Source organism: Macrosteles quadrilineatus, unplaced genomic scaffold, assembly GCF_028750875.1.
Source record: "Macrosteles quadrilineatus isolate MER2022 unplaced genomic scaffold, UCM_ALF_1.0 Scaffold_1__1_contigs__length_201487025, whole genome shotgun sequence".
Classification (NCBI taxonomy): domain Eukaryota; kingdom Metazoa; phylum Arthropoda; class Insecta; order Hemiptera; family Cicadellidae; genus Macrosteles; species Macrosteles quadrilineatus.
The window spans coordinates 137,308,541-137,335,494 of record NW_026542594.1 but is presented as its reverse complement, the minus strand read 5'-3'; the positions used below and the strand labels follow the sequence as shown (position 1 = coordinate 137,335,494).

The following is a 26,954-nucleotide window of genomic DNA, read 5'->3' as shown; positions in this document are numbered from 1 at the left end:
TTTCGATACTTGTAGGCTTTGCCCCTTTGCCTTTAAAAGTTCTGAGGTGAGGATTTTAAAAGTAAATATTGGTTGGTTTCCATCGCTGCGATTAGAACTCTAATAATGTTTGTTTGCATTGGCTTTGAAATTTCAATGTAAACAAGAAGAACTGCTAAATTGCATATTTCACAATTTCAGACAGTAAAATATAATATTTTCTATAACTATGAGATAGGTTTATTTTAATCTACGGTAACGTTTTATCATGTATTATTTATTCTAAAACTGTCAATGATTATAAAAAAAGATTCTATAACCGTTATTGCTCTGCTTTGGATTTTTAAAGCGTCTTAAGTTATGAAAATAATGCTATTGATATGCTTTCATAGAAACAGTTTGAAAATTACAATGTATAGATATTTTGTATGAATTTGGAGGCTACTTTAAATAAATTCGAGCTGCCTAACATGTGTTAGATTAACTGAACATAACTTGCACATCACATTGTTTTTTATATGTATATTTAGGTAAATTTAGTTATTATGTTTTGCTAAACATATGCTTAAATTAAACTAAAGAATATCATCAATAACTAAATTGTAGCCCACGTCATTGATTTTTTGTTTTAAAATCTGTTGTAATTGTGTAACTATATTTAATTATCAAATGGTAATAGAAAATACTCTTATTTTATCTTAACATAGCTTTCAGTTCACATTTACTTTATTTAATAAATTTATTATTGTGTTTTGCCACACCACTGATTAAATTAAACCAAGGAAAATATCATAAAACTAGCAGTAGTATACACAATGTTCTTTTGTTTCTAAAATCAATGCAATATCTGTAACTATGTTTACTTAATGTTAAGTGTGAAAATTTAAAGGCAATGGATGGAACTGATTAAAAGAACTGGTTTTTATATTAAGTTGTTTGTTGATATTTTTGTAGATTAGAATCAGATATGCAATGAAACATATAGGCCTACTGTATTTACTATTATATTTTTTAGTCATCAACGCTTTGATAATCATATTAGTTTTGTCTGCTGTCTTTAATGCTAAATTATGTGTTTAATTTTTTATAGTATTGATAGGGCTATATCCTATAGTTTCTTTAATATTTCAAAAGACTGTATTGATAAGGCACAACAATATTTCTAAAGTTTATAACAGCTGAGTTAGTTTTGCTAATAATGATTTATTGTCAGTGAAGAAAGAAGAACTAAAGATGGAAGGATTTGTGATTTAATATGAAGGAAAGTGAAATTTTTAAAAAAATGTCCATTTAAATTTAATAATTAGTATTTATGCAACTTCAACATTGAAATTTAAAATGTCAATTATAAATAAAAATATATGTAATTTTGAGATATGAAGGTAAATCGTATGTGAAAGTTTTATTCAAAGATTTGGTCATTTTTACTCATATGCCTACACAAGATTTAAATTTAATCAAAACCAAAATGGTGGTATCCACTACTTACCAGATTTAAAAGTCAACTTAAACGTTTCTATTAAGGCCATAAAAGTTGAATTTTGTTTCTAAAAGCGTTAGCGGATATGCATAACTATTATATGCAACAGGTGTAAAGATTAAAATGTTTCTATTTTGTTACCTCTTCCCGTTGCAAAGCACGGGTACAACAGCTAGTAAGCTTAATACATTATTATTAAAAGTTGATACGCCTTTATGACTCTGCACCTAGTAGCTAAATACATTTAAAGTTAAGAGACATACGGTCGTAAGTGCAGTTCCGTCTGTATGTCTCTTGGAATGTAGGAAAATGTCAGTTACGATGCTCATCTAACTTTTGAACGGCTTGAGATACAGTTGCGCCAGTCGGTCTATTGAATAGAGCGCATACAAATTAGTGCGGTGGTAGTCTTATCTCAAAATCGCAGATTTTCAAGTTACGCCCCTATGTCTATTGACCGACGATATGTAAATAGTAAGATACAAGCGTATCAGTCAGTACCGGTATTTTATTTTATTTTTATTAATTCAATTGACACAACCTATCCGGCATTGCTGGTCTTGGTGAAGAAGAAGGTAATAAGGTAATAAGGTAGGTTAACCTTACTTAACTAACCAAACAATATAGGTAACTTATCGAATTATCGATATATCGATCGATATTTTCATTCAAATGAGTGTAGGACGTAAAGTAAAGAGCAGCTGCCCTAAACTAACTTAGGCCACAACTTTTTTGCTTTAACATTCCCACTTAAGAGTGTATCCAGTCTTAAAACGGAGAGTCCATGTTGGCAAGTAAACTTAGGCCTAGGCTACCTGTTTTTCAATAGCTGACAAGCCTACAACAAAGTAGGGTCTATGGGCTAAGATTTGAATTAAAACAACTAATGTAAACTTACTTGTCTTTATAGTGTTGCTGGGACACAACAAAATTGGTTTGATCTTACTATTTCCAGAAATTGTTTTAAGATTATCTGCAATAGTTTTTAATGATGACCATGTGAAAGAATTTCTCTGTAGAATAGCAAACATGACCAGTTAAGTACGGTAAGTTCGTATAATAATCAATATTATACACAAACTATTACGATTATAAATGTAAGAAAATGTATGTTCTATGGAAGGAAGTACGACAAGACCAACCACCAACACTAACGAAACAACTAACAAGCTAAGGCATAACCTTTATATTACGAAAATTGTTTTGTTTTACTGTCAGCTGTCACTGCTGTCGTCAGCTGTCAGTGCCCCGCTGGGGCACACGGGAGGGACTAAGGCTAACATATCTTGTAGTGTCAGCGTTCGCCGCTAGAACTGCTAAGTTGAAAAAATTTAAATTAATTTTTTTTTTTAGTTATAAAATTAACTTTTTAATTATAAAATAGTGTTTTAAAATTATAAAATAAATTTTTAATCTTTAAAATTAAACTGTCATAACATAACCTAGCCAACCAGACTTGCTGATAATATAAAAACTATACAAGATAAAATTCTAATTAATGATTACTTATAATTTTTTATTAATTATAAAATTAATTTTAAAATTTATTATTATAAAACTAAACAGTCATAACCTAACCTAACCAACCAAACTTGCTGATATGAAAAATGTTTTGACAAAAAGTTAGTGCCGCCAGCGGGATTTGAACCCGGGACCTCCTGAATACTAACCCGAAACGCTACCAACAATGCCACGAACGCCGCTGAAATCACATTGTTTCGTTACGGTAATCGTTTTGCCTCTAGAGAAGACATTAGCCACTAGAGATATGACTTGGGTCCAATACTTTTTATTGCCTTCATTAATGACATCGTCAGGGGCCTAGGAGTCAACCAGCTATTATTTGCTGATGATATGAAAATATTTACAAAGATTGGGAACAAAGCCGATGAGAGCTCCCTTCAGGACGCTCTAGATGCCGTTGAAGTGTGGTGTAACAAGAATTGCATGGTGCTTAACAAAGAAAAATGTTTTTACATGTCCTTCCATAGAACACGTTCTAGACATAACACAAGTTACACTCTCAGTGGTTGTAGTCTTCAGAGAAAGGATGAAGCCAAGGACCTTGGAATTTTGATGCACTCTTCTTTAAGTTTTACCAACCACATCAATAACATCTCATCCAGAGCAAGCAGGAACTTAGGTCTAATATATAGATCCTCACACTACCTTACCCCAACAGCACAATGGGCTTGCTGGGAACTTGTTCCAAGTCCATTGGCCCAAGTTCCCAAGCCTGGTTTAGACTCAGGCACCAAAGTCTGTAGGCTTGGTTTTGACTTGTTTTAGAGACCGAAGTTGGCAGTTGTTCAACTTGTTATGGGTTTGGCTCCCCAAGTCCAACCCAAGTCCCAACCCCAAACCTACAGTGAACTCATGGTCACAAACCTACTCTAAGCTTGGAATGATGGATACAAAATAGGTCTGGTAGATTAAGCAGGCTCATTATGGACTTGTTCGGGACTTGGGGACCCAAGCCCAATTTTAGTAGGCTCATATTGGACTTGGCTTAGACTCATATTGGAATTGTTTTTAGCACATTTTAGACTTGGGCAAACAAGCTCACACTGATAAATTAAAGAGGCTCATTATGGACTTGGAGACCCAAGCCCAATTTTAGTAGGCTCATATTGGACTTGGCCTAGACTCATATTGGAATTGGTTTTAGCACATTTTAGACTTGGGCAAACAAGCTCACACATATAGACTCACTCAGACTTGGTACGAAGTTTTATGACTTACTGTCATGATCAGAGATAATAATGAAAATTTTATAATAGGCTATAGTAATAGTAATATAATTTATACCTATTTAACATATAAGCTGTTTCACACCATTCATTTGCTAGCCCACATTTTTTCTTAAACATAAATATATAATTATTTTTTACCAAGAAACATTTATGATCAATAAATGAAGCCTATTTTATGAGTCTTAAGTGATCTTGGAAAAAAATATTGGTTATATATGATCTGTTAGGTTTAGAAAACAAGACATTCACATTTCAAGACAATTTATTAATATAATAAATACAATGCCCACTATCTTCCACTTCACCTTCAACTTCTTTTCTGAATCCATCAACTCCACCGCCTGCTTCAGAAGATCTATAAAAAAATACAATTGCATTAGACGAACTATTTGGTTTATTAAAATTTATTATTTAAATAATTTTTCATAATTTTTATTTGTTATTAGAATTATTTGATTATTTGGCATTTTTGTTGGTGTTGCAAACACAGGGTGTTAACTTACTCTTGTTTTTAAAATTGTTATCAAACTTTTATTTCTTACTGTTTTACTTTTATAATGATTACAGCATGTGATAAAGGAAATTACACTTATCAACAAGGCTACTGAATACAAACAACATAAAATAATGGTTTGGCTTGTTTTTATCTGTAGGTTAAGGCATTGACTATAATGGTTAAGGTTAAACAAAAATTTTGGCACTGTTCTGTAGAGTTCAGCAGTAGACGTTAAGACGTTGTCGATTCAGTGAAGCGCTGAGTATGACAAAGGTTAAAGTGCTAAAGGTTTAGGTAGGCTATAAACAAAATTCTGGGGTTCTTGATGCAATTAAATTAATTGTTTGCTTAACTTAGCTTACTTATATCATCGTAGACTAACCAACACAAGTATATTTTTTATCAATGGAGTGTAAATCTTACCTTTACAGCTAGGAATCCCTTAATTCTTCTTTGCTTCATCTTGGTATCAAAACCACAAACAAAACTCACAACTAGTGACGAAACGAGCAACTCACAACACCAAAACAAGATAAGTGAGAACTGACAACTGAGAGTGAGGAAGTCTAAATCCAACAAAAATGGTGGTTCAGCACAAAGAAACAGGTTTTAGAAGCGTGTGGTGGGTAGGGGTGGAGGGAAAATTCTTTTGTCATATGGCACTGCTCACTTTAGACTCACATGAACAAGCTTGTCGTGGGTCTGGTTAGGTGTTTAAATTGTAGACTTGGCCAACCAGGTTATATATGTAAATAAAACAAGTTTAGTTTTGGCTCATTCACACAAGTTCACTTAACGAAAGCTGTTTTAAATTTGTAGTGGGTTCCAAACTCCAAGTTTGTCATACCAATTCTGAAATATGTAAAAACCAAGTTTAGTCCAAGCTCACGTGCTGTCTGGGTACAAACCCATCCACGCTAAAGCTGCTTTACTGTGCTTATGTGCGACCCATACTTGAATATGCATCTATTGTATGGTCCCCACACCAGGTAACGGCAGTGTCCACATTGCAGTCAGTACAGAACAGACTATTACGCCTGGTCGGCTTGAGACTTGGGTTCACTTACAGATCTGTACCAATGGATGAGGTATCTTGTCTGCTGAAGTTGGATACACTGGAAACCCGAAGGAAACTCCAGGATATCATCTTTCTCTTTAAACTTGTCAACGGAATAATAGACTGTCCTGAGATACTGGAGGGAATCCATTTTCGCGTTCCTAGTGGCACAAGGTCAACTGAACTCTTTGGTAGAGCCCACCAGTCCACCAATTACGAGAAGAACAGTACCTTGCCCAGGATACAGCGCCACGGCAACACCGTCTCCTCCAGTGTTGACTTCTTCAACAGCAACCTGGCCAGTTTTAGAAGAGCGGTAAAGCGACGCCTCATCCAATAACGACAGCCCAGATGATACGTGTTGGTAAAGTGAGTTTGTGCGGTTGTGCTTGGCGATGCCTTTAAAGGATCGCATTCGGAATTTGTGGGTGAATGGTGTGCTTGTGTTAGGTGGCGCCTTTAAAGGGCCACACGCCTGAACAGGCAGATAGTGCGTGAGTGTTTAGCTTATTTATTTATTTTTTTTTGTATCTTCAATATCCTTGTTGGTAATAATCATTGTTTACACTTGTTTTTTTTCCTTGTTTCTTTTCAAAATCACATTCATTAAACTGCATGTTCCTTGTAAATATTAAACAAAGTTGTTCATAATTAATTGCTCTAGTCATAATCTGTTATACTTATTTAAGCTATTTATTCTCTCAAACATGCCTGTTTTCCTTGTTATTTATGGTTATTATGTAATACGATCGTCTTTGTTATGTTTTTGCTATAATTTATTGTTGTTAATTACTACATTATTGTTGTTAATTACTACATTATTGTTAATTACTATTATTGTTATTTGTTTTGTTACCTATGTCTAAGTGTCAAAAGTTCACATTTGTTATTTAATATTAGTCATCTTGAACTGTACAATGTATCTTTAGTACCACATCAAACAAAATGGAATGTCCGTTGAAATAAAATAAAATAAAATAAAATAAAAATGACGTCGCTACACCTTTAGCCTTAGTCCCTCCCGTGTGCCCATTCCGTCAGCGCCCGTGCCCGAGCCTGCCGTCCTCCGTCCACTACCTCCAGTCCTAGTCTAGTCCTAAAGTCTAGTCATTATTGGAGTTAAACCTTCGCTCGCTACACGCTGTGCCGTTTGCACAATTTTCATTTCAGCTGCAGTTATTTTTACAAGAACAAAATGAGAGCATTCTATTGGCTGAGGGAACACCATTAGCGCAATGAAACGAAATGAAACCATCGGCCTCAGTGGTCTATTGGATAGCGTGCCGGGCTACGAAAGTACGAAACTTATGGTACCAGGTTCGATCGAAACCCATCGGGAGCACAAACTTTTTGTCTAAGATTTTTGCATTATCAGCAAGTTTGGTTAGTTTTGTTAGGTTATAACAGTTTAATTTTATAATTAAAACCTTATAAAATTGAATTTGAGCTATTTATAGTTTTAATTTATGAACAGAACTTTTTTCGATTAGTAAACCTTCATTCAATTTTTTCATTATCAGCAAGTTTGGTTAGTTTGGTTAGGTTATCACAGTTTAATTTTATAATTAAAAAATATAAAATTTAATTTGAGGCATTTATAGTTTTATTTTATGAACAGAATTATTTTTTCTATTAGTAAACCTTCATTCAATTTTGTCATTATCAGCAAGTTTGGTTAGTTAGGTCAGGTTATGACAGTTTAATTAAAAAATTAACTATATATTTGTTTAGTTTTAGGTCTACAATAATTTTTTTTAATTTCTAATTTTTAAACTCTCGTATTGTCCGTATTAAAAAACTGCAGCTGAAATAAAAATCGTGCGTCCCGTTTCTAGACAAACGGAGGTGACGGTCTGACGGCAAGGTCTCGGGTCTCGTACAGTCGTACCGTTTAGTAGAGGTTAGATCAGTGAGTGAGTGAGTAGATGTAGAAGAAGTAGATGACAAGTGCAAGTAAGTAGGGGACAAGGAAGGACAAGACGAGAAAGTTGCTTAGTAACAAAACAAAGTACACATAGCTAGCTACTAGTGATTATGTTTTATCAATGCTACTGGACTCAAGAGTTGCCCTCCATAGTTTAGGTTAGTTTGATAAATCGTACCAGTTTTTTTTTTTTAATCGAACACTATTAGGCCTACTCTTTGGGATGAAATCCTTAGTTTTGGCGGATCTCCTATATAGGCTAGGGAATTAGCTACCTATTACCGTAGGTCTCATGGTAAGACCTGGACCCGGGACCGATTTACTTTTTTGTTTTGAGGTCCCCAGAGGCCAAAAACACCACCCGTTCAAATTCATATATAGGCCTTTAAGCTATAGGCCTATAAACATTTTTACAACTTGGGGGAATAATCCTTAAAAAATATAAAAAAAATATTCCCTGATTTTAGGTTCTAACAAGTATTAGCTAAATAAAAAACCGGTTTTAAGCCGGGTTTACACTATGTAGCAAAACCTGCTATATAGCAGATTTGTGTAACATCTAGCAATGTTATATAACATTTGCTAGAAGTAGAAAAAGTCACATTTCAAAAGTGCTATATAACACTGCTATATGTAGCAGATTCTGCTATATATAGCAAAAATTGTGCTATCCATCGGGAGTCGGTAAAGATCAAAAGAAATGCGTGCTATATCTAACATTACTATATGTAGGAATGTTATACAAATATTTTGCGTCTAGCATCTGCTATATCAAGGCTTTTAGTGTGGCCTTGGCTATATGTAGCATTTAGTGTCAACAGTTCACAAAAGTTCACAGTTGTAGCCTCCTGTGTACGGACGTTTTTGCTCGGGGATCTTTGTTTACAATGAAAGGACTGTGCTACAGTGCGTGGGATCCGGATGCTATTATAAACTTTAATTGAACTGTTCCGTGGACAACCGGCGTTGTGGTCATACGTAAAACGTTTTTGAATCTACCACCGCCTTATTTCGCGTTTTAATTATGGATCGCTTCCGCTTCTGACTTCCGATCACCGTGATCTGCCTCGAACAATGTCTCTTCGGCTCTACATTTTCGATACAGAATGTAAATGAGGTTGAGCTACATATAACATAGGCCTATAGCACGGGCACCGGAATCACAAAATTGTCTGTAACTTTTTGTATAGTAAAAGTTATATAGCAATGTTATATAGCAAAAGTTATATAGCAAAAGTTATATAATAATGTTATATAGCAAAAGTTATATAGCAGTTTTTGCTACATAGTGTAAACCCGGCTTTATCCACTTTCTAAAAGAAGCTTTATATTCTTAAAAATTCATCACAAATCTACTACCTACTCTGTTTACAAATCAGAATAAATAAATCAAACATATGATCATAAGTTATGTTTAGTTCCACACAGTACAGTAACCAAAGTCTTATAAATTGTATTCTTAACACACTCCCCACCTTTGTAAATTGAGAAGTGACGGCAATTTACAAACACTTAATTCCGAAAATCAGAAAATGTCAAATACTTGAACAGTTCAACAATTTGTATAAAACCATTCGTAAGTTCATTCTTGTTATCACTGTCATAAGTCAAGGGACGGCTGTTCATAAGACAGTCACACTCACATACTAACGTCATCAGTTCTTCGTAACACAGTGATGTTTGTCCTAAAGTTTTCTTAAGAAGGTCTTTTAACACACGTAGGCCTATTAACCACCCCAATATCCTCCCCACCATGGTGCAGTGGGGTTAAATTTCCACTTTATTCGTTGAAAACTGCATTCGTCTTCAATTTGTATCCAATCTAAATCATTGAATAAGGTTTTTACTAAATCCAACGGGAGAGGGTCATCCCATTCTTTACTTTTATCCCTGGACCTTTGCAACGGTATCTTCATTGTGATGCTTACAGTACTGCCATCGTGAATCCAATGGGGTCGTAAATCCGCTGTACCGTGGAAAGTGGAGTCCAACGTGAAAAATTCAACAGGTTCTCCTTCTAACAGTTTTAGATTACAACCTAACGTGTCTAATCCACAATTCCACTTGAGACCAAGAACATTCTCTTCATCATCTGGATTTCTCAAATTGGATATCCAGCCACATAAATTGAAGCATGCTGTACTTAAAATTTCTTTACTTTCTAACAAATATTTGTCTAGTTCATTTTCACTATTTACTGAAGTGACACAATTGTCCACATAGGACTGAGCCAGTTTGTCACCTGTCTCCTTTAAATGCTCAGGAGCTTTTTGAATGTGGTGAGATAAGACTGCACCAAGCCAAAAATGGCTTGACGTAACACCAAAAACAACTCTACTGTGGCGAAATGCAACAATCTTTCCATTTTCCCACCATAAAAATCGTACCGTAACCGGTCTCTTGTCATCAGGGCATACTAAATTCTGAAGAAATGCCTTTTCAATATCCGATATGACACCAATAGCATTTTGTCTGAATTTAGTTAGAACAAGTGGTATTAGCTCAATTACGTTAGGACCCTTTTCCATGGAATTGTTCAAACTATGACCATTAGTGTCGACAGTGGATGCATTAAACACTGGGCGTACCTTAGTTGTACTACTTTCCTTAAAAACAGCTCTATGGGGAAGGTAGTGTACATTAATATTACATAACTCATGTTCGGGAACTTTCTCGATTATTTCAAGATTAAGCCAGGAATCAAACACAGAATCATAATCATCGTTCTTACCAATAAGTTTCAGTTTTTTGGTAGTAGAACAAAGTCTCTTTTCTACGACGTATTTATTGTCCTCTAGTACAGGCTGTCCTTCACTCCAAGGAAGTTTGACAACATATCTCCCAGAATCTTCTTGTTGAACAGTATTTTCAAAAAACTCAGCTACTTGACTATCTTTTTCACTCTGAAGTTTTTTCGTACCAGGGTCCTTAATTAATAAAAGTTCAAGGTCCCAAAAGTGAGATGGATTAACTTGATTTGTAAGAGTCAATAACATCGAAGAAGTCATTCTAGTTTCACTGTCTGATTCAGATTCACCAACTAGTGTCCATTCTAGTTTAGTTTTCACAGCAGCCAAATCATTACCTATTTTTACATACTCCGATGTAATCAATTTAGGCCAACTGTCAGCTCCAAGAAGCAACTGTATATCACTTACTTTTTCTGAGGATTCACAAAAGTCCGACAAAATCACGCCTTTTGCTTTGAGATTTTCATATATTCTGACGTCCGACACTTTAGGTATGAATCCGCAGATACGAGGCGTGTCCAAAACTTTGAACTCTTCATTAAAACCATCAGTTGTGGATTGAAGTTTTACAGAATAAACTCCATGAGACCTTAAATTCGTTTTCTGTCCCCCAAACAACTCTTGACTCGTCACAGTTTTACCAATTCTCTTCAGTTTTAAATCAGTCGCACAAGATTTCAAAATAAAACTTTTTGGCTTCCAGAGTCAATCAACGCACGAACTGTGTGTTCTTGGGTTCCCATGACGATTTTCACAAGAAGTGTGCTTAGGTAAACCACTGTTGATTTACTAGTACTTGACACTAATGCCTGACTTGTACTATCCTCAGAAATAGGCCTAGGTTTCTGTTCATCAGATCTTTCAGCTTTATTTAAGGAAACGGTAGTTTTCTTTTGTAGATCTTGACACATAATCGGATAGTGTTTTCTTAAACAAGCTGAACATTTTACCATAGCTTTACAGGAATTACTCATGTGTCGACCTTTTAAACACTTGAAACAAGATCTTTTCTTCTTTAAAATATCTTTTCGCTCAAGAAGAGTCATATCCAAAGCTTTCACGCAATCTTGAGATCTGTGGTTTTTATCACAAAACACACAAGTCAATGAATAAGTACCTTCCGTAGTCGAGACAAGTGCCGCCGCCGAAGGCTGTTTCTCAAAAGGATTCCGATTGTTTTGCTTCTCAAAACCTTTATTTGTTTTAATAGAAGACGAAACTTGAGAGGAACTTGAGGGGTGTCTTACATTGTGTTTGGTACTTGCAATTCCAAACCCTTCCAATGCCATAGATAGGCCTACTTTTTGTTCTCCCTCTACCTCGTTTTTAAGGAACGTCAACAGATTCTCCAAAACTTCTTTGGATGAACTTTCATGATTGTTATAGTTATGGTTCGTTGTTCGCTGCCAAAGTTTGAGGATTTCTTCGGGCAGACTTGATGTTACCATCTGTATTTGCAGTGAGGCACAATACTCTGTCACTCCCAGTGCATTAAGATTCCTTAAGTGTGACTGGATCTTGTCATAAAGAACCGACAAAGTTGGTTTTTCTTTACCTGTGCCTGTGACGTTCTGTATCGTTAGAGCCAACATTTGCCTCATGTAATACTCTTTCAAGAGATCGTCTCTTCCAAATCGACTCTTTAGAGCTTCAACAACTTCTTTGTACATTTCAGGCGTTGCAGGGTAGCTTTCAACCAAGTCACGGGCAGGCGATCCAACCACAGTTGCCATTATAAGATACTGGATCTTATCTGCTGGGTCTACATTCTGGCCTTCGTCGATCTTCTTAAATTGATACCAAAATGGGAGCTACTCACTTAGTTCCCCGTTAAACTCTTTAAGTTTCAGATAAGGTAGCTTGTATGAGCGTCCTGCTTTACCCTTGCTTGAAGGCATATCTCGACGTCATGAGGTATTTCCAAATAACCACAAGGAGCTTTTGGATTATCTGTGTTGTCATATAACTAATGATAATTGTGCATCTGAAAAATGCCCAACATGTTCTACACGCAAGGTTACAGATCTTACAGTAGGATTGGATTTGGATTTAGAGATAACTTGGAAACAGTGGACTGAAGATAAAGGTGGAGTTCAGCTTAAAACTGTTATCACAGGTAAAATGTCTGAAGCAATAAAAGATATAGAAAAAAAGATCACCCACTTTAAAGTTCATTGTCACGTAAAAAAAAAAAAACTACAAGAGAATTATTTTGAAAAGTGTAAGGAAGATCTAAAAGATGAAAATTGTTCAGAGACTTGTGCAACTGTACAAATAGATTTTGCTGAGAATTACGCTCTCACGTACCAAGAGGAAATACAATCAGCTCATTGGAGCCACCAACAAGTTGGTATCTTCACTTGTTGTGTTTGGTTGCCTAAAAATGAATCTAAGTCTTATGCTATTGTAAGCAATGATACAAGTCATAGCAAATACTGTGTATTTACTTTCTTGAAGAGAATTATCACTGATATCAAGGTAAACTATCCTTCAATTGAAGAACTGAGAATTTTTACCATGTCTGGAATCTCCAAGCTAGAAAAAGACTCTGGCTTAACAATTCAGTGGATCTTCTTTGCAAGCAGTCATGGGAAGGGAGCCGTAGACGGCATTGGTGCGACTGTAAAACGACATGTCTGGATGGCGGTAAAAGGTAATTGAATATCCACATTGGAAGTGCCCAAGAATTTTTTGATCATGTAAATACAAATGTTACAGGTATAGCTAGTATGTATGTAGATAAGAGTGAAGTATTGGACAATGAAATCATGCAGATTTTGGGAGAACATTTTGAAAATTCCTGAAATACAATCCAGCCATCATTTCAGAATGTATGATGCAAATAACATTCTCGTAGGAAAGACGTCATCATCCCTGATGAAAAAAGTCAAGATCGTTCAAGACCAACTTTCAGACGAGTCTACAGATTCCAGTATTGAGACAGTAGAAGAGGGGAGTAGTCGTGTTCGGTATGGGAATGTATACACCGATTCAGATGAAGACAACCCTGAAACTTGCCAGTTTGTAGAAGCGATTCCTATTCTAGACCCACAAGAAATACATTCTGGTATGTTTGTACTGGTAAATGTTCCAAGCTTTCGAGGCACTTCTTTAGGAACCACCTACAGGTATGCTGCAATAACACAAGGAAGCATTGGAAAAGATGAAAAGTGTGTGTCAGTAGTGTTTTTGAAATCTCGTGGCCCTGAAAACACTACCTTTATTGCTGATGATGGGGACATAACCTACGTCCAACTTGATCAAATCATTGGTAAACTGCCAAATCCTCATGTAAAACCCAAGAGTATTTTTACAATAATCTTGTACATTTTTGAAAAGAAAGTAAATGTTTTTGAAAGAGTTTCAATTTTTTATTCGTAGATAGATCTAGTTAATAACAGTAATTAACTGGTACAACTGCTTTTAAATTGCAAGCGCAATTAAGGACACATTTTTTTACATTAAGTCATGTATTTTTATGTAAAATTAATTTCTGGTAAATATATAAGTGTTTCCAAAGCATGTTGTTATATATTTAACCCTGAAAACTCAATAACTAGGGTAGTATACATGGTTTTCTCGCACACGTAACACCCGTTACTATTTTCTGTAACACCCGTTACTGGAAATATATGCTCATAAATCTGGTGAAATTTTCAGTTTAAATAGTTTTATATATGCATTTAAAGCTTGTAATCTCTAGTTTATATTTTTATTTATTTATCCTCACTCAATTCACAGAGTTTTGAGATATATGACCTCAAGTGAGAGGCTCATTTACCGTAACACCCGTTACTCTGTTCTTTGCACTATTTTTAATAGTTAGTTTGCTAATAAAAATCTTTTTTCATGATTTCCTTTGAAAATTAGGTCTGAAGTATCTTATGGTAATATAATAAGCTAAAAATATTTGTTGTTGTTTTTTTATTGAATTATTTGTCTCTCTCTCTCTCTCTCTCTCTCTCTCTCTCTGCCCCCTCCCACGACGTTGTGTTTACTTTATTATTGATTATTTTGGTAGCATGGGCTTCCCTTCCCTCCGAGAGAGAGGAGTTGCAAAAATGAGATATTTTGCAACTTTTTGTCTTAATAAACAATGTCGTAATTTGCTTCAACAATTAATAACATTGCCGTTGTGGGGGAAATCCAAGATGGCCAAAAGTCCTGCCGACTCTTAGGTCAGATTTTAAACAAAAACCAAAAAATCGGGGATATATCCCCCCCCTTCAACCTATAATGGGTAAAAAATTGTAATAACATTTAAAAAAATAATGTTTTAACGTATGCAGTTAAATAGTGAACCTTTTTAATTTTACTATTATTGTATCAAGCTTGTTTTTCGAAAGTATACTTTCAATATTAATAAATTGTAACTAAACTGCAATGCCAGTGAAAGTAGTATGGTTTTTGCGCGCGAAACAGAGTACAGACACAAGTCACGGAAGGTCAGCTTATCCGCCCCTCCCCCTACCACCACCACTTCACCTTTTACACCTACCTGAAATTAATCGTTTTAACGTGAGCAATAAAATAGTTCATCAAATGTCATGCCTATTGTACTAAGCTTGTTTGTTTGTACGTATACTTTCATTATCGATGAATAAATGGAAACAGATAAACTACATGCCGGTAGCCGGTAGCAGTGGTGGGGTGGGATATTTGCGTGCCAAACAGACGTGAGTCACAGGACGTTGCGCGTTCAACCGCCCATCGACACCCTCCTCCTCTACCCCGTCACCCACACTACGCTTGATCCGGCACCTGGTGTTAATTATTGTGCCAGTGTGTTTTTATGATTTTCGTATTCCGTGGTGTCTCATGAGTAGTTTATGTCGAAACAAAGTAAACTGATCGGGTTTTTCGCCCCGAAAAGAAAAAATTTGATGGCGTTAGCTGGTGTGGCAATGGAACAACGAAGTTAAGTTATTTTATTACTCGCCTTTCAAAAATTTTTTTTTTAAATAGGCCAAGTCCCGTTAACATATTAATCAAAATATTCAGTGTTAAAGGATAGAGAAACATAACGTCAAATGTTATCATATAACAAAAAGCCTAGCCTAAGTACTTAAAAAATAAATGCAATAAAAACTAGTCCACATGCAATTAAGGCAAAAAGTTTAATTTCATAAGTACAAAATTGCATAAAATTGTATTAAGTATTAACACCAGATTTAACTTCCTAAACGCTTAAATATAGTATTTAGAGAAGTTATTTTTCTAACATTTTCCAGACCCCCCCTTACTTGCTGGGGGGAATTCCATATCCCCCCGGACCCCCCGGGGGGCGGCGGTCGCCGATCTCGCCCAGGGCGGCAAAGTCCCTAGGGCCGTGCCGTGCCTGAGTAATCCTTTATTCAATTTTTTTCATTATCAGCAAGTTTGGTTAGTTAAAGGTTAGGTTATGACAGTTGTTTAATTTTATAATTGATATAGGCTACGGTAGTTTAAAATGTCGATTTTATTTTCAATTCGATAACTTTGTTTCAATTGATATTAGCATAGCCCAGCTGAGAAACTGTACCCGAAGACCATTAAATAGTTTTACGGAATTGTAATGAATGTTTCTAAAAAAGAAGTGGAATGTCGAGGAATTGGTAGATTAGAAGTAGGGCCTATTTGATATTTTTAAGGAGACATTTTTGTGTAAATCCAGTCAGGCAAATGGTTCTCTTAGTCTGCAGGTTTGCTGTGGCGGGGGTATTTATACTTCTAATGATATTTACTTTCAATGATAAAAATATGAAAAAAAACATGCATTAGTCAAGTTAGCCAGTAGATTGAGACTGCCGAATCTGCAAGTATGAAATGAATGCATTTTCCAAATTTGATCAAAATATGTTCATAAACAAGTTTATTATCCATAAAAACAACATGTGGGAATTTTAAATTTACAGATTTTTGGAATTTTCTCCGTAATCATTAGGCGCGTAATAACGCTTCAATATACTAAACTATTTATTTTTTTATGCTCTACAAAATGGTTTGGAAAGAAATTACTAAATTTTAAGTTTTTAGGGTCAAAAATGGGAAAAACCAATTTTTACCCCATAAAACCCCCCATAGGCTAAACCCCTGTTCCCATACTTGTTCAAATAGACGTAGGTTTACACGTTTGTACCAAATTTCATCAAAATTGGATGATTTTTGCTTAAATTATCGCGCTACCGGACACATATATATACACAATGTACAATGTACTTACTTTGCCTATGGAGGTACTTTGCCTCGCCAACACACTGTCTCCAGACTGCACAATCCACTGCTATGTTAATACAAATAAATATATATACAGGGTGAGTTTTAATTGTCCCCCCCCCCAACTATTTTCTACATTTTTTCAAATATCAATCCCAGACCACTTCCAAACATTGTTGGGTAGTAAGTACTTCATTTTGACAAGGTGGTCATTTCCGGCCGCCATCTTGGATCCGCCATATTGGATGCAAAACTTTTTTTTCAAATGTAAAATTGGGGTTGTGACCCATTATTTCGAACTACATTTTTACCCTGATTACAATGCCGCAAACAGTTTTTAAAAATCTTGATTCATTCTAAAGTTAAGAGGGCTTTTTAAAACTTTATTTTTAGCCCATTTTAACATTGTGCATTTACAAACTAAGACCATAATCCCAAAATAGTTCTAGATAATGATAAGTATACACTACCAGTAATTGTCCACCTATTTTCACTTGGTTATGACTGATGTATTTTTTTCGGCCACCATCTTGGATCCGCCATTTTGAAACGTGATAAATTATTTTAAATATGAAGGGGGTGTCGTGACCCATCATTTTGAACTACTTTTTTAAGCTAAACTCAATGCCGCAATCCATTTTTTGTTATCATGATTTATTTATGAAATATTTAAATTTTTTTGTTAAAAATGTCAATATTTCAAAATCAAAAAATGAAAATGAAAAACAGATTTTGGAATTAAGTTCAGCTTAAAAAAGTAGTTAGAAATGATGGGTCACAACACCCTTTTCATATTTAAAATAATTTATCACATTTCAAAATGGCGGATCCAAGATGGCGGCCGAAAAAAATACATCAGTCATAACCAAGTGAAAATAGGTGGACAATTACTGGTAGTGTATACTTATCATTATCTAGCACTATTTTGGGATTATGGTCTTAGTTTGTAAATGCACAATGTTAAAATGGGCTAAAAATAAAGTTTTAAAAAGCCCTCTTAACTTTGGAATGAATCAAGATTTTTAAAAACGGTTTGCGGCATTGTAATCAAGGTAAAAATGTAGTTCAAAATAATGGGTCACAACCCCACCTTTACATTTGAAAAAAAAGTTTTGCATCCAATATGGCGGATCCAAGATGGCGGCCGGAAATGACCACCTTGTCAAAATGAAGTACTTACTACCCAACAATGTTTGGAAGTGGTCTGGGATTGATATTTGAAAAAATGTAGAAAAAAGTTGGGGGGGGGACAATTAAAACTCACCCTGTATATATATATAGGCTATACAATTCTTTCCTTGAGGTGAATTCTGCACTGTAAATGACTTTTTTTTTTATTCCGCCAAATAATTCTTAAGCAGTTCATATTAGGCCACATGACTATTTCACTAACACTATATTGAATGAACTGTTCACTTGCTTTGAAAATACTTATTATTTACATATTTACAGCTAGTTTTTTTAATTTTTTTTATTGAACATTGACAGAAAAGAGAGAAGCGTCAAATATTAACTCCCCCCTTCTGCCTGGTGTAGGTTCTGGTACCATTTTGAGCACATCCTCTTCAGGAATGACTGAACAGTCTTCTTTTTCAGGCCAGTAAAACATGTTGTCACCTTTTTTTCTTATAAACCTAACGACAGGCCCGATGTCATCGAATGCATTTTTTGTCATTGCATTTAGGGCTATGTACACTTACCCCGGGGCTGGAAGTACACTTCCCCCAACCACTGTTTGGCCCGGGGAAAGTGTACGCCCCCTATTTTTTTTAACAATACATTTTAGAGGTACATAAACCACATTTTTGGATTCCTCTTACAAAACTGTATCAGTGTACCAATTTTCAAATTTTTATTTCTATTTTTTGATTTTATATGATTTTTCAAAATTTGAAGGCGGTACTTTCGTAGTAAGTAGAAATGCAAAGGTGTTTTAAAACTTAATTTTCATGTATAAATAATTATAAATGCTGATTTCTGACTTCAGAATCTGAAAGATCACATTTCAAATCATATAATAAGATTAATTAAAATTTTTTTCCCCCATTTATGGCTTATTTATAGTCATCGCGTCCACTTGCCCCGTGCGTACACTTACCCCACTTCACCCTATCAGTAATTGTCAAAAATATATTACTGAGCGGAGATAAGCGAAGCTCTTTGGGATCGGCTTCAATGCAAACTTTCTAACAATATCACTCAATAACGGCTGAACATATTTTAGCCAAACTTACCTAGGTTGTTTCGAAAAATGTTTGGAAGGTTTCAATTTTTAATAATGCCTATAACTTATAATTTAAAAGTAACTCAAAGGTTTTAACTTTTAACATTGGCAGTGTGGGTTGCCATGATGGTTACGAAATAACAACGTAAATGTAAACAAAACAAAGAATCATAGCATATGTTTAAGATGAAGCCAATATAAGACCTAAACACAGTAGGAAGGATAAACATTCAGATGCCGACCACTGATAAAATAATACAGAGAAAGTATTACACGCCATTTGGAAACTGTTTAATTTTATAAAAAGTAAAAAGTATTTTTTTTAACATTCAAGTTGTTTCTCTTTATTCCATGACTGTTTACAATACAAAATCATTGCTTAATTATTATTGACAACATATGTTAAACAAATTATTTTAAACAAAGACTTTTAAGTAAGTAATATACAAACATCTCCCTTTTTTAGCCGTCTTGACTGTCCTTCTTTTTTAACATAGATTTAATTTTTCTTATATGGTGTGTGTTTCTTCTTAAAACAATATTACTTTCTAATTTTACCAAATAAGAACGAGGTTCCGGTAATTTTTTAAAAATCACACCAGGATTCCAAAATTTGGTTTTAATATCCTGTACTAAAACCTCTTCTCCAACTTGGAATTCATCTTCTTTTTTCAAGGCTGATCTGTTATACATTTGTTCTTGATACCTTTTGCTTTCATTTATGCTTTCATGTACCTCAAAAGAAACTGTTTTAGGCTGTAAATAACTGTTTGGTATAGGTAGTTTTGATCTTATGTGTCTGCTGTTTAAAAGCTGAGAAGGTGAATAGTCCAGGTTTGCAACAGGTGAGTTTCTATAATTTAATAAGAAGAGTTCAAAATCCTGTTTACTTTCAGCACTCTTCTGTAACATTTTCTTTACAATTCCTACAGCCTTTTCTGCTAGTCCATTACTTTTTGGATAGTGAGGACTTGATGTGATTATTGTAAAATTCAAATTTATTGAAAACTGTTTCATTTCATAGCTATTAAATGGTTGATTATCAGCCACCAAATACATAGGGATCCCATTTCGACTAAATAGCTCTTTGAATTTACCAATTATTGTATTACTGTTTTTACTGTTCAACTTAAATACATCAATCCAACGTGAATAAAAGTCAACAGTTACAAGATAGTATTTACCTGCATATTCAGCAATATCAGCTCCAATCTTGATGAAGGGTATTTGAGGAACACTGTGAACTTTTAAAGGTTCATTCAATTTTGAACGTTGGTGTTTCATACATATAGAACATTGAGATACTGTATTTCTTATGTCTGATGACATTCCTGGCCAGTAAAAAAATAAATTGGCAGTTTTCAATATTTTAGTTGTTCCCAGATGAGTCTCATGCAGGTGTGACAGCATAAATTTCCTCAGTTTACTTGGTATTATAAGTCTGTCATTCAAATAGAGTAATCCATCTTGATGAGTTACATCATTTCTCATATTGAAATAAGTCTTTAGATCACCATCATTAACAGATTTTGGCCATTGGGTTTTACTAAATTGTATTACTTTGTTTAAAACATCATCATTTCTTGTTTCCTCTTTAAATTCCTCAAGTCTTCTATCACTAAACTTCACTTCAGAAGATTCAATACAATGCACAATACCATCTAAGGGTTCATGCCATTCAACCTCATCTTTAATACCATTCCGAGATAAAAAATCTGCAATATGCATGTTTTTTCCTGGCAAATATTTTAGTTTAAAACTGTATATCATCAATTTAAGTCTGAGTCTTCTTATTCTGTTATTGACAATTTTAAACAATGGCTTATTAAAAATTGACAACAGAGGTAAATGGTCAGTAAAAATTGATACATTTTCATTTCCATATATATAGTTGTGGTATTTCTTGCACGAAAAACAAATAGCTAATAATTCTTTTTCAATTTGAGCATAATTAACTTCTGCTGTGGTCAGACTTCTAGAAAAGTAACTAACAGGCCTGCCATTTTGCATGCAACAACACCCTACAGAATCCTGTGAAGCATCACATTGTATTTCAATAGGAAGAGATGGATCAAAATTCCCTAAGACCTGATTACTACAGAGTGATTGTTTGATTTTTTCAAGAGCATTAGAATGATGTTCATACCATTGCCAGGGAACTTTCTTTTTTAGTAAATCTCTAAGAGGTGATGCTATTGAAGCCAAATTAGGGACGAAGTTTCTGATGTAATTTACCATACCTAAAAATCTTTGTAATTCTACCTTAGATGTAGGAGTTTTAAAATTCTTTATTGCTTCTATTTTTGAAGGATCCGGTTGCATCCCTTGTTCACTGAATATAGCACCAATATACTTTACCTTATTAACACAGTATTGCATTTTACTATAGTTAAATCTAATATTATACTGTTTTGCTCTTTCCATTACCTGCTTTATAATTTTATCATTTTCCTCTTTAGTATCAGTAGCAATGCACAAATCATCGAAATAGATTGAAAGACCTTTAATATCTTTGAAATATTTGTGTACCAATCTTTGAAATATTTCAGGTACACAAGAGAGGCCAAAAGGTGCCCTCAAAAATCTGTAAGTTCCAAAGATTGTGCTGAATGAACACATTTTACTGGATTCTTCATCTAGTTTTATATGATAAAACCTGTCTTTCAAATCTAAAATTGTAAAGTATTTCTTATTACTTAAGTTTGGAGCCAAGTCCTCTAGTAAAGGAATTGAATACTTCTCTCTTATGATATATTTATTAAGTTGTGTAGGATCAATACAGATTCTTAAAGATCCATTTGGCTTTTCTAGTACTACAATATTATTGACCCATTCAACCGGCTCTTCAACTTGCTTAATAATTTCATTGTCAACCAGCGAATTTAAAGCCTTTTCAAATTGATCTTTAATTTTGTATGGTATTCTTCTAGCAGAACTTACTTGTGGTACTGCATCTTCCTTTAATTTTATCTTACAAATGTCAGGGAAACAACCCACACCATCAAAAACATCTTTATAATTGTTATAAATTTTTAATTTTTCTTCATCTTCTTTTACTGATAAACCATTAGCAACAGTATCTACCTTCTTTATTAAATTTAAACTTAGACAAGATTTCAGCCCTAGGATTGGAGTACATTCTCCACTGACCACTACTAACTTTACAACATCCATTTTATTTTCTGTCTCAATCTGTGCATCTATGTATCCTACTGGATTTATTTGAAACCCCCCGAATGAAATTAGTTTGTTTAGGTTTTTCTTCATCCTATTTTGTAGTTTATTTAGTTTTACAAAGGAATATGGGACAATGTCTACTTCAGACCCAGTATCAAGTTTCATTCTTACATTGAACCCTTCAACTTTAACACTTTTATACCAAGCTTTTTCTTGATTACCAATGGAATCAACTACACAAACTGTGTTAATCTCATAGCCTTGGCAATTAGGCACAAAAGAACTACTACTTTGATCAGTTACTTCGTTACATTTCTCATTAGAAAGAATATTTAAGTTTGTCCTACACATACTTGCAAAATGATTTGACTTTTTGCATTTACTACAGATTTTACCCCAAGCTGGACATTGTTGTTTTCCATGACTACCACCACATCTGTAACATTTAAAATGTCTTTTACCTGTTTGGTCCATACGTGTCCCAGCAAAGGTTTTAGTTACTTGATGAACTTCTTTCTTCTCATCATGAATATTTGTAATTTGAAGTACTTCTTTCTTCTCATTGATTTCATTCATATTTTGTTCGGTTAACTCCATCATTTTGCAGGTTTCTATTACCTTTTCCAATTTTAGATCTTTTCTCAAAAGTTTTTCTTGGACATTTTTTGAACTTAATCCCAGTATTATCTGAGCTCTCAACAGTTTTTCCTCTTGTTCTTCAAATTTACATGGTTTGACTAAATTTTTTAGGTCCGAATAGAATTTATTAAATGGTTCATCTTGTTGCTGCTTTCTTTTGAAAAACTTATAAATATCCATGATTTCATTCCTTCTTGGCGTGCAATACTTCTCTAGTGTCTCTAATATCGTTTTTACTGTTTCTGGTTCATCTTGTTTGAAATCTTTATAAATTTGCAATGCTTCTTTTCCTAGTAGGTTTTTAAGCCTTGCTGCTTGTATAGAGTTAGGTTTCTTTTCGGTTTCAGTGGCTACAAAATATATCTCCACTTCTTCTTTAAATGTCCTAAAATTTTCCTCCAAGTTGCCTTCAAGGCTTAGGATATCCGGTTTGTTAAATTCCATTTCTGTGTATATTCTTCTGATATTATTCTTAATCAAATCTTTACCGACTGCGCCATGTTTAATTTTATAAAAAGTAAAAAGTATTTTTTTAACATTCAAGTTGTTTCTCTTTATTCCATGACTGTTTACAATACAAAATCATTGCTTAATTATTATTGACAACATATGTTAAACAAATTATTTTAAACAAAGACTTTTAAGTAAGTAATATACAAACAGAAACTACCACTGATCAAATAGGTACAGTGTTTTACAGATTTTCATTTCATCTATGTAATCTAGATTAGGTTATTACTAATAATATTTATCTTACGTGATTGGATATAAAAAAAAAAACTACACGAATCAGCAGTTTTAATTAACTAGGTATAGGTACTCAAATCAATATTTTTGATCTAAATAGGCTATTATGAACATGCGGTCTTATTATTTACTTTAACCAGTGCAAGTAAACTTCTTATCCTATTGTGAAATTCAAACCCTATTAAATGCTTGTTTCATTTTGAAACTTTTGAGTGTGCCTATGTCGATTAATAACCACATGTGTTTGATAGCAAACACAATATTGATCTTGGTATAATATTGTAAATGAGAGCTAAACAAAAAATTTTAATAGGTAAGCTATCGTAAATAGCCTACTAAAATACCCCCGCCACAGCAAACCTACAGACTAAGTGAATTTCCATTAGCCTGATTGGATTTACACTAAAATGCCTCCTTAAAAATATTACATTTATTCCCTATTTAGCCTAAATAGAATAAGTTTAACGAGTACTTAGGTTTGCCGGAACAGGGAGAGTAAAAAAGTTTTTTTTCTGTAAATGTTAATAATTTAGTAAGAAATGAATGTATTTTCCAAATTAGATCAAAATATGTTCAAAGACAATTAAACTAGCCCTACAACAGTTGACTTATTCTCCATAAGAATAACATGGGAATTTTAAATTTTTACAATTTTTTGGAATTTTCTCCGTAGTCATTAGCATTAGGCGCACAATAACGCTTCATTATACTAAATTATCTATTTTTTTTTAAGCTCTACAAAATGGTTTGGAAAGAAATTGTGAAATTTTGTGTTTTTAGGGTCAAAAATGGGAAAAACCTATTTTTACCCCATAAAACCCCCCATAAACCCCCGTTCCCATAGTCCGATCATGCTGGTTTGCGAACTCATTCGAATAAATGTAGGTTTACACGTTTATACCAAATTTCATCAAAATCAGATCATTTTTGCTCGAGTTATCGTGCTAACAGACACACATATATTTATATATATATGAATTTTCGAACGGATGGTGTTTTTGGCCTCTAGGGACCTCAAAATGAAAAAGTAAATCGGTCTCGTCCCAGGTTCAGGCCTTATCACGAGTACTACGGTATATTGTCTGTGGTACCGGTAATAGCTTATTCCCTAAATGGGAAATTCACTAAAACCTTTGCAAAACTTGCGACAGCTAGCCTGGCCATACTACTGGACCGAATTACTCGCTGTTGGTACCAAATGAAAGACATATTATCCTGTATATGTGTGCAGAGTCCCTTTAAAAATTAAAATAGGCTCGAAAATAAGAACGAAAAATGAATTTGGAATAAAAAAAAAATAACATGGGCCTTATGGGTCGCTATGCTGGTAACAAAATAACAATAACCGACTTACTTTTTTGTTTTGAGGTCCCTAGAGACCAAAAACACCATCCGTTCAAATTCATGTATATATATATATATATATATATATAGGCCTACGCATATTTTAAATTGTGTTTTTAGATTCTAACTAGCCTACCATTATTTGTGAGATATTAAATAAGTTTTTTACAGCATTTAATTCATTTAAAATAATTTATTAACACACTAATAATAATAATTGTAAATGTACCAATTAGCCGTTTCATGAAAATTGTATGCGGAGTTCCACAAAAAAGTTCATAACTCCTGAACAGTTGGTGCTAATTTAACAAATAAAAAACCATTTTAATCAGCAGATTCTAAGCTATGCTCCACTTGCCCCAGATTCCACCTAATGTGAGTTAATAAAAGTATAAGGGGGGTGCGTACACTTACCCCGATTTCAGGGGCAAGTGTACGCACAGGACATCAGTTTATAAAAAAATTTATATAAAAAAAAGTTTAATAATTTACAATTAAAAAAAATACCACATACACAAAACATTCCAAGCTTTCTGCTCACCAAGTTTCATTAAGATATCTGAAATACAATTGAAGTTATTGTAAGTTAAAGTGCAACTAGTCGTTTTGGCGCGTACACTTACCCCACTTCTACTTGATCATTCCAAAAATCTGTCTACTGCTGTTTATGTTACTTTTATGTTTGTAAAGTTTGTGTTGAACATGTAGATTTCTTAAAGATACATTTATTTGTACAAAACATTTTCCTAAATGTATTAAACTTTTTCCAGAACTGTCAGTGGGCTGGTTTAATTATGCAGAAGAAAGAAAGAGATCTTGTTTTAACAATATTTAAAAATCTATTTAACTCTCTCAAACCTCGTAAATTTACTGGGGAATTAAAAGGAACTGATCACTTTGGCAATAAGTATTTTGAAATACCTGCAGATGATAACAGAAACAAGAGGGCAAGGTACTTTGAGCCAATTGGAAAAGAAGATGGATTTGACAGGGAGGTACCTGCAGAATGGGAAGCTTGGCTAAGAGGAAGGAGAAAGGACCCTCCTGCTGAGGAAGAAGTAATAAGAAACTATAACCTTGCCCTAGAAAAGAAGAAGAAAGCCCTTGAAATTGAAGAAATGTTTAAGGGAACAAAAGAAAAGCTACCTGCATTAGGAGCAGCAAAGGGAAAAGATTCTTTTCCAGAGTATCCAGAGTACGAACTCGCCCCAGGAACAAAAAATCCTAAGTGGAAGTCAGAGAATTAAAGTAAGCCTTAAAGCATATATACTGCATGTGATGAAACTTAGTTTTAATGGCTCTATTTATTTACTAGATAACTTGTTATTATGTGTGTAAATATTAAATTACTCAGATGAAATTATCCCTTTTTTTGCTTATTAAAAATCCTAGTTCTCAAGATATTTAAGTTTGTCTGCTAACACAAAACAAAACAGTACAGTAAAACACCGTTAACCGAAATTGGGTTTACTGAAACCCGGGTTAACCGAAACAGGTCCATAAATTAATTCAGGGCTAAAGTATAAGTACAATACATAACATGTGAACAGTGAGGCGTAGCGCCGAGCCCCTTGCTCTAGGAACGGGCCTTTTCTAACCCATTGTAACATTTTTGTAGGTACCGTAGCTGATTAAAAACACAGTATTATATAGACATTGTTTTAAATTCATTTTTCCTACACACCGAATAGGTAATACATAGGCCATTTTTAGCATATGATGAGTTAACCCAACGGTGATGATTGGTTAGACGAAACGGCTCCCCCCCCCCTTTATTTCGGTTAACTGGGGTTCTACTGTAATATAGTAACTGTCATCTAATCCATTCTACACTCATCATTGCCTTAGAATACGCACGCTGATCAATCTGTGGGATTTTAAACACAAAAAAGTTAAGTTTTTAGGATTTTTTCGTAGATAGCAGGCTTATCTGATGGGAAAGAGACCAAACTTGCACAAGATACACCAAATTTTACACTATATATACACCAAACATTAGATTAGAATATTTTACTGTCACTGACAGCATTTTCAACTAAGGAAGAGAGAGTTTCTTTAGGTCAAATATGTTGGCCAGTGAGTTATTGAGACAGTGTTGCCAATAGTTTAAATTTAAAATCACATTTTCAGTTGATCATATTTCATACACTATATTTATATAGCTTAGGTAGATAAGCTAAGTATGTAAG

The 26,954-nt window shown here is 34.1% G+C and overlaps 2 protein-coding genes across 2 annotated transcripts in view; one reads left to right on the top strand and one right to left on the bottom strand.

The window, feature by feature from the left end:
* Window positions 1-2,632, bottom strand: part of LOC128982887 (39S ribosomal protein S18a, mitochondrial) — a 41,724-nt gene extending 39,092 nt beyond the window's left edge. Inside the window, exon 1 of the mRNA XM_054401937.1 lies at window positions 2,358-2,632. Coding sequence (XP_054257912.1) covers window positions 2,358-2,490 — 133 coding nt within the window. The 5' untranslated portion in view covers window positions 2,491-2,632. The remainder of the gene's footprint in view (window positions 1-2,357) is intronic.
* A 5,060-nt stretch (window positions 2,633-7,692) lies between these two features.
* Window positions 7,693-26,128, top strand: LOC128985542 (NADH dehydrogenase [ubiquinone] 1 alpha subcomplex assembly factor 2). The gene is made up of 2 exons (XM_054405134.1): window positions 7,693-7,847; window positions 25,536-26,128. Exon 2 carries the CDS (start codon window positions 25,560-25,562, stop codon window positions 26,010-26,012), a length of 453 nt encoding a protein of 150 aa, XP_054261109.1. The 5' UTR covers window positions 7,693-7,847; window positions 25,536-25,559; the 3' UTR covers window positions 26,013-26,128.
* Window positions 26,129-26,954: the final 826 nt, after the last annotated feature.